An 8,652-nucleotide genomic window follows, 5' to 3' on the forward strand; every position below is an offset into this window, starting at 1 on the left:
ATTTATAAATGTTTTTTTGTAGAGTTGATGATAATTAATATAATGGCCTCGCAGTTTTAACGTAATAAGCTGCTTAAGTACTTGGTTCGAAATGTTTGACTAGGACTAGCAGAATAATGTTTTCTATTGCTTATAATTCAAATCCTTAAATTTGCAAATCCTTAGTTCGAAAACTTGTCACGTCACTTCAACTTCATCATCCTTTTCCCGGCCATATTTTTGTACCAATCAAATGGATTAGTTCAATTTACATTCTTACATGCAAAAATTAATGAAGAGAATATATATGAAAATTTATGACTAGGTGCATGCATATATAAATAGTACGGAGTACTATATATATGACTAATTAAGTGCATGCAAAAATAATTAAGAGAATAAATGAAAATAAATAATATACTCCATATGATATATGAGTAATGAAGTTCATGCATATATAAATGATATATGAACAAGGATATTGCAAGTTGAATCCCAAGTGGCGGTTCTATATATAGTCCCTAATCCCATCAACGCAGAATATGCTGACTTCAACGTATACGTTGATATACTTTACCTTTGTTTTTTGATTTGTGGATTGTGCTGATCAATGTGCATTTTCCTTTTCTTTTCTTTTTAACATTTTTTTTGTTTTGACTTTTAACTACTTAAGTAGTCATCAACATGCTTTAAAGTTTAATCAGTCAGTCTACCGAGAAAGATCTTATACATTCAAATCAAATCATATATTGGGTTCGTTTTTACATGAACTCAATTACCTCAGAAATATTAAAACAATAATATCATTATTTTGGTTTATTTTAATGACTTTGTTTTTAAGAAATTGGGCCCATATTTGTGGCAAAAGGAATTATTGACCCATTGGGCCATGATTTAGCAAGCGTTATTCAGAAACTTTTCCCGCTCATCCTTCATTTAAACATAGCTGTCTTCTCTTCTTAATTTTGAGAAAATGAAAAGAATCTAAATCAGCAAGATTTATTCAATTCTCAAGAAATCTAAGTCCCAGTTTTAACTGACTTTCGCCGCGATGGAAACTCATCCCACTCCGTTCCCAGGTTCAATTTTGTTTTTCCTTATTTTGCGATTATCTGTTCGTTTCGGTTCATGTGCGTAATTTGAAACAGTTTGTCCTGGATTTTCTTGAAATTTATGCAGTTATCAAACCAAGACACACAAGGAAAATCTCCGAACCCCCGAAAATCAAAGCGAAGGGTGGATCGCTCGTTCACAGGTGAAAAAATTGGCATCTACAAGGTGTTTGTTTTAATACCTGAGTGAATGACTGGACAAATGAAGGATTCTTATGCGGTTGGTTGGTTAGTTGCAGGGAAAGGCGAGTGTTTGGAACTGCCCGAAGCCCTGCCGTTCCTTTGAAGACGAAAACAGTGATCGAGAAGCCAGTGAAGTCGAAACCCGCATCAGGGCTGCTAAAGAAGCCTTCAAAAGTGACAAAACCATCCCAAGCAACTCGATCACCAATCATACGGAGGCCAATTTTGGTAATTTTGGTGGCTGGAAAGCCAACGGAGAAGACCCCGGCTCGGCCGATGAAGGCAAAACCCGCATCAGGGGTGCTAATGAAGCCTTTAAAAGTAACAAAACCAACTCGATCACCAATCATACGGGGGCCTATTTTGGGGGCTGGAAAGCCAACTGAGAGGACCCTGGCTCAGCCGATGAAGAAAACCGTATGTTTTCAAGAGAAGGGACCCGGAAAGAATTCGGATGATGGAAGTGCCGCTGAGCCTCACACTCCTCTGAACGCGATCATAGCCAAGCCAAGAGTCGCCACGCCTTTTTACAGCGCAGAGAAATGTAGCAAATGTAGGTTCGACAAGCTTGAGACCGCGTCTTACTGGCTGTCTCAGATCAAGTTGGCGGAATCTGTGGGGAAACATTGGGTCTCTGCTACTTTGTTTGGACTGGCTTTCGACTGCAATGCAGAGGTGAGTTTTGTTTTCATTTGAGGTGTTTAATGTTAAGGCATCTTTTTTTCGAATCCAAAGCTCATTGGGATGTGAATTTCTTGCATAGCCCATTCGTAACTTGAGAGTTGAACTAAGGAAGTATCTGGCACGACATGAGCAAGTGAGTGAGGAAGAGGTGTGGAGGAAGATGAAGGTTAGCTATGGATTGGTAAAAGAAGAATGCAATGCAAATGTGGAGGTTGTAGAAGGCGGCCGTGGAAGAAGCGAATGCAAGTCTCTACAGCCACAAAGATGATAATTTGCCAAACCAATTTGATGAAGAAGATATGAAGTGGCCTTTTACAAAGATGCTAGTGTTGTGAATTGTGGTATAGAGTAGTTTAGTTCATGTTAGAAAACGGCTGTTTTATGTCTTTTCAATTCGGGGGATAACAATTAGGCAGTTTCCATTTTGTAGGCTAAGCTTGTTGTTTGGTTGACATAATCTTTATAAATTATAATGATTTCAATTTATTCTCTAAGTAGAACAGTGTAAATTTAACATAGCCCACAGTACTGAACACCAGCAGTCAGCCTCACTGTTCCTTAAAGAGCTCACGGCCAATAATCATTCTTCGAATTTCACTCGTTCCAGCTCCAATCTCATATAATTTGGCATCCCTCAAGAAACGCCCGGTTGGGTATTCATTCACATAGCCATTGCCCCCCAAACACTGAATTGCCTGAAGCAGAATCGACTAACAAAGTCAGCTCACTAGTTCTCCTTTATTCGAGAATCATGGTTCAGTGTTGTAGACTAAGAGGAAGTATATCACACAGAACTTGAACTTTTTTTACCTGAAGAGCAACTTGTGTAGCTCTTTCAGCTGCAGTAAGTATGACACCAGCACAGTCCTGCACAAAAGAATTTAATAGAGAGTTCGAAAAAAGGGCTTCAAAGTCAGGAATTTAGTCAGCCAAGACAGAGCAGGAGAGTTTGCAGACCTTTGGATTAATAATTCCACTATCACAGTCCCTAGCAACAGAGTATACATATGACCTGAGATGTATAGAAAATTATTATGTATCTGTACGAATGAACGTTAGTGTAAATAACGAAATGATGCAAATCTCCCACCTTGAAGACTGTAATGAAGTATACATATCAGCAACCTTTCCCTGCATTTAATACAATATCAAGTTCAGTAACAGATTGTAGAACCACTCGAATATTGTGCCTTGCTAAAACTTATCTTGACCTGTATAAATTGAAATTCCCCAATTGGTCGGCCAAATTGTTCTCGCTGTTTGACATAGGGAAGAACAACATCAAGACATGCCTGCATGATTCCTAGAGGTCCTCCGGCCAAAACAAGCCTCTCCAGATCTAACCCCGACATCATGACATAAACTCCTGATATATCAAAGTACTATCAAAGACCTCCCAGATGGAAAATATCGGGTTTCTGACAGAAAATGAGAAAAAAAAAAAAAAGAGTTTGGCTCTGAAAGAATGCTCAAATAGTTGTTAAATAAAAAATAACTGAAATACCTTTCCCCTCCTGTCCCAAAACATTTTCGTCAGGAACAAAGCAATTTTCAAATACTAGCTCACATCTGCAATTATTTTTATGAGTTCTTGGTGAGGGCCAACAGAAAAATTGATAATCAGAGACAAGATGTTTGAGCAATATTGCTTACGTATCACTTCCACGCATTCCAAGTTTGTCCAGTTTCTGAGCGGTGCTAAATCTGCATTCACATTAGGAAACAAAAATGTTCAGTTAAGATTAATCTAAAATTACAGAAGAATCTCCCGAATCTGCTTTACTGTAGATTTCCACTTCCTTAAATCTAGTGCATCATATATGTGCATCTGGACCCTTGTGCCTAAATTGCACATATACATGTAGTATAGATAGTTTATCCATCTCTTCACTCCCAAAACTAAAAATGTCCCATGAATTATAAAATTCAGCAGAAATGACCAATTTACATTCTCTATCCTAAATGCACTTGCATGAAAAAAATGTTACTACATTCTTTCAGCACTTGGATCGGGACATCCCGGAAGCAACCCAGGTTAGACTATGCCTGATAGTCTACTAAATTGAGCTACACTTTTTCACCTAAGCAAGGTATTGACAACAGGGCATTTTCACTAGCAGAAAAAGTATCATACCCAGGCATATCCTTCTCTATGATAAATGCTGTGATTCCTTTTGAGTGAGCTGCCATATCTGTTTTTGCATAAACAACCTGCTCCAATCTAAGTAATGAGCAAATCAAAGTCACTGAAAGCTAGAACACAAATTGAGTAGAATTATATAGCATTAAATACTGATTCCCGAGGTTTAGCAACGGTGAGAGGCTTTAGTAAGAAAATGTGTATATTAATTATCATTACAAAGTTCAGAATTTTAGTCAAGATCCCCTAGAAAGTGGGCGTTTGGGAATTTTCTGTTAGGGCATCACATTTTTCAAAGACTCGTATTATATCAAAAGGAATGCTTCTGGTGCCTATGGCATTTATGCTAAAACGTAATGATTTTCATGCTTTATCTTCTCCCATCTTCATTAGTGTATTTTGTCAAAGTAATGAAGTTCTTAAGCCGGCTGTTGTAAGCACCGAAAATAAGGCTTGTCATTTACATACCAATGTCTCTGCAACAGGACCATTAGTGCACCACATCTTGTTCCCATTGAGAATGTAACCACCTTTAGCACGATCAGCTTTGCATTTCATGCTAACTACGTCGGAGCCAGCTAAGTATTCAAAATAATAGAAGCAAATGTCACAATTAACTATTATTTTACCCATTATGGTTTGTAGCAAGAAGAAATACATAGGTTCAGAGGAACTACCATTAGGTTCACTCATTGCAAGAGCTCCCACATGCTCCCCGCTTATTAGCTTCATCAGAAAAATAACATTACAAAGAGAATTAGCTATTGTCAGTATTAACATATACGAACAGAAATACAGGGTATGTATCATCGCGCATAATTGAAGAGGAAAATATAAGAAGTATGTAACAATATTGTATTAGCAGAAATAAAGTTAACTAGCTTGACCAACCAAATCCTCTGAACAATCTCCTGCTTAAACCCATAATGGAGAATGTAGAAACTGGGGTAGTAACAAAGTATCGCTAGTGAGGACATTGTCTTTCCTCAAACAGAAACTAATTTGATTTGCCATTCCATAGGTTAAACTTAGTTTGTAATATTGATTTGATGAAATAACAAGAGTTCATAGAGACAGACAAGTGAGATGTAGGCAAACCTTTGGCAAGTATTTTTGCTTCTGTGCAGGAGTCCCATTCCTCACCTTCAAATCATGAATGTTACACAAGCTTAAAAGGTATATAATTGGTTAAAGGTAAGTTAAACTTAAGGTTTAAGTAGTTACCAATTGATTTATGCATAGGTTAGAATGTGCACCATATGAAAGACCAACAGAACCAGAGGCACGGCTGATTTCCTCCATAGCTATACAATGGTATATATAGCCAAGGCCAAGTCCTCCATATTCCTCTGTAGAATTCAAGGATGTCAAATACAATTTGACAGCATACATCACAAGTTTCGATGTACAAATACAGAAGAACATTTCAACAAAGAAGAACTTGAAAGCTACATGAATAAAGAATGAGTAGCTGCTTCATTCATACAAGTCTCATCTGCTTCTCTAAGAAGTTCCTGATATGTAACAGCATAAGAACAAAAATACGTATGGTAGACGTATCATTGTATTGGAGGAATCAATTTCCACTAAACTTCTCTTTCTGAAAACAATAACTTTTTTTGGCTTCTTCCAAGAGAAACTATAGAATAGATTTAAAGATGAACAGAAAAACAGAACAGTGAAGTATGGTGACAGAAAATACATGAGAAGTTCCTCCATAAGAACCTAGGAAGAAACAAAAGAAATTGAAGGAAATAATTTGAATTCAGAGATGCTAATTTTCTTCCTGAATCTACTTTTAAAATTTCAAATGAAGATAGCGTCTGTCGATGGTCGGAAATTTGTCAAAATAACAGACTCATCTCAGTCAATCTAAACTTCTACTCCTTTGCCTATAACCTTATATATACAGCAATTACAATACAGAACCAGAGTACATTGATTTCTACTCCTTTGCCTATAACCTTATATATACAGATTACAATACAGAACCAGAGTACATTGATTTATTTGATAAAACAAAAGCTCAGACATATGTGATATGTGCCCTAGGGATTTATTCAAAAAATTCAAACAAATAACGTGAAGATTGACATTCACAAAACTGACAAAAAAAAAAAGAGAAAAGAAGCAGAATGTTAAAAAATTTCAAAGAAACTTCAAGTTCAATTCTTGGAGAAGAAAGTAGTGCAAATAACTACTGTACAGTGCAATGAAAAAGTTAAAGAATTGTGTATTGAGAGGTTGTACCTGGGGCAGTGATCCCATGGAGGTTAAAATCACCCATTAGTTTCCATAGATTAACATCCTAAAGAGGTAGAAGGTAAGTAATTAATAACAAGTTAACACGAATTTGAGTAGCATTGCTCATGAGAAACCCAAAGCATATACTACCTTAGGTAAGTAATTAGATCTGTCTATTTCTGCAGCATGAGGTGCAATGTTTTCTTCAGCAAACTGAGCCACGCTTTCTTTAAACTGTCAACATAAAAGGGTTATTAAGCAGCAACAACACTGAAGAACGAGAAAACGATACTAAGAGTAGAATCTGCAACAAAATGTAAAAACAGAATTCTGGTCCCTGCTAGTAATTCATCGCACTAAAAGTAGAAAGCTGATAGCTATTGTTTTCAGAAAAAAAGATGTCATTGAAACAATCACTAATTAACGAAAGGAAGATCAACTCAATAGAACAGCCCGATCAACAGTATTCGAGCTACAATTTTTAAAAAACCCATAATCCAATTGAAAAGCCAGCGCAGCAAAAAGTGTGCATATTCTACACATACACACAACCGTAAATAATTGCAGAAAAGGAAAACACCTGTTTCTGAGTGTCGTCGAAGAGGAGAGAAGTGGAAAAAGCTGCGGAACTGCGGGTTCTTCTGGACAATGAAGAAGTGAGTGCAAACAATTTGTGCATCTTGCTACTCTTCAATCAGAAAGGAGAAATTTTGGAAGCTGGGATTATGTTGGTCCAAAGAAAGGAAGGAAATGGGGTAAATATATTTCTAATACTGAGAGTGGCAACACATTTCTGCCAAGAGATATATACAGCCATATTGGCTTGCTTCAATAATTTGTATACGTCACGTCTACTAAGCAAATACGACTTCATTTTGACTTGTATTAAATTTTTGATTCTATCTTATCTTAACCCTATGATCCTAATTGGATTCAAGCTAAACTTTAATAATCCAACCCCCTAATTGAAAAATGCCCTAAGCTAAAAGAAAAAAACAGAGTCCTACTACTCTTAATAAAACTTTATACTTTTATTCACGGAAATTAAAAAACAAATATTTAATAAATTAAATGAATAAGAATAAAATGGGTTAGAAAATAAAATAGATAAACAGTATGAATAAAGTAAGAAAATTAATTTTATTAAAATCTGTAAAAAAGAAAAATAAATGACTCACTTGTATCAGAATTATCAATTATCTAATAAAAAGACGCAATGTATTAAATTAGGTTTTGGGGGGATGAGGCAGAAATGGGATGCGTTGCAAGCATCCGTCCCTTGTATGTTCCTTAGACGAGTGATGGAGGACCGTCCCTCCACAACCTACTAGTCAACCAATGGGAAGTTGTCGTAAAGTCAACTTGCGAACATGCAAGTAACCTTTGTATCTTCTAATTTTATAATTGTGCATATATAGATATATTTTTAATTATAAAAATTAATTTGTATTGACATACAATCAATTTTAGTTATAAAAACATAATAAAATTATAATTTCACAATGATCCATAAAGTTGGATCCGTGAAAATTATATTTTGTGGTATACAATATCTTTCATATATTAGAGGCCTAAAATTTTGCATTGCTTGATTGAGATTATTTTATAATAATTTTTCAACTCCAATATTGTTTGCGAGTTCGATGTGGAATGATTTGTTTTGTAAGGAGTACTTAACGCGTCCAGAGTCTTTGTCCTAGCAGCAAGGAGCTTAGACATCAATGTATAAGGTGTCGAGTTCGAACCCTCGAGATTTTAGAAGATGTTGTTTTGTCTGTTAAATGAAAAGAAAAATTATATTTTTATACTATATTAATTTTGAGATAGAACACCTTTATTGTCAAAGAAGAGAGACATGGAAAAAGCTGTGGAACCATGGATTCTTGTGGACAATGAAGAAGTGTGTGCAAACAATTTATGCATTTTGTCAATGAGACAATGAATTTGCTAATCGGAGAGAAACTTTGGAAGCTGGGATTTTGTGGTTAGTTCATTAGTTGTTGGTCCTAAGATAGAATGGGATGAATATATTTACTAATATTGAGAGTGGCAACAGTGTTCTGCCAATAGATATGTATTGCCATATTGATATTGGCATGCTTATATACATTGAATATGGTGAACCAATGCTGAAATATTTTTGAAGCACGGGAATAATAAAATTAAATAGATTGAACGAATATGAATAAATTGTTAAAAATAAATTAATGGAGTAAGAAAATTAATTTTGTTAAAATTTGCCAAAAGAGGAAATGACATACCTCTAATGGAAATGGCCATCAAAAAGATTCAATACTAAAATAGGTATGA

The 8,652-nt window shown here is 35.6% G+C and overlaps 2 protein-coding genes across 3 annotated transcripts; one reads left to right on the plus strand and one right to left on the minus strand.

Moving 5' to 3' along the window:
- The first annotated feature begins 934 nt into the window (after window positions 1-934).
- LOC125189604 lies at window positions 935-2,444 on the plus strand. Of its 2 annotated transcripts, none has more exons than XM_048086866.1 (4): window positions 935-1,058; window positions 1,159-1,234; window positions 1,325-1,949; window positions 2,038-2,444. In XM_048086866.1, the coding sequence occupies exons 1-4, from the start codon at window positions 1,031-1,033 to the stop codon at window positions 2,224-2,226; spliced, it is 918 nt and encodes a 305-aa protein (XP_047942823.1). In that variant the 5' UTR covers window positions 935-1,030; the 3' UTR covers window positions 2,227-2,444. The 2 variants fall into 2 exon arrangements, with proteins under 2 accessions (XP_047942823.1, XP_047942824.1); XM_048086867.1 differs by having other exon boundaries at window positions 1,331-1,949.
- Window positions 2,361-7,121, minus strand: LOC125189603 (isovaleryl-CoA dehydrogenase, mitochondrial). Its single transcript, XM_048086865.1, has 15 exons — window positions 6,923-7,121; window positions 6,493-6,576; window positions 6,349-6,406; window positions 5,323-5,447; window positions 5,197-5,241; window positions 4,776-4,824; window positions 4,567-4,676; window positions 4,093-4,169; window positions 3,612-3,662; window positions 3,463-3,527; window positions 3,170-3,324; window positions 3,049-3,089; window positions 2,916-2,970; window positions 2,769-2,825; window positions 2,361-2,653 (listed from the first exon to the last, which is right to left on the minus strand). Exons 1-15 carry the CDS (start codon window positions 7,019-7,021, stop codon window positions 2,507-2,509), a joined length of 1,218 nt encoding a protein of 405 aa, XP_047942822.1. The 5' UTR covers window positions 7,022-7,121; the 3' UTR covers window positions 2,361-2,506.
- Between the last annotated feature and the right edge of the window lie 1,531 nt (window positions 7,122-8,652).

Source organism: Salvia hispanica, chromosome 5 (genome assembly GCF_023119035.1).
Source record: "Salvia hispanica cultivar TCC Black 2014 chromosome 5, UniMelb_Shisp_WGS_1.0, whole genome shotgun sequence".
In the NCBI taxonomy this organism is placed as follows: domain Eukaryota; kingdom Viridiplantae; phylum Streptophyta; class Magnoliopsida; order Lamiales; family Lamiaceae; genus Salvia; species Salvia hispanica.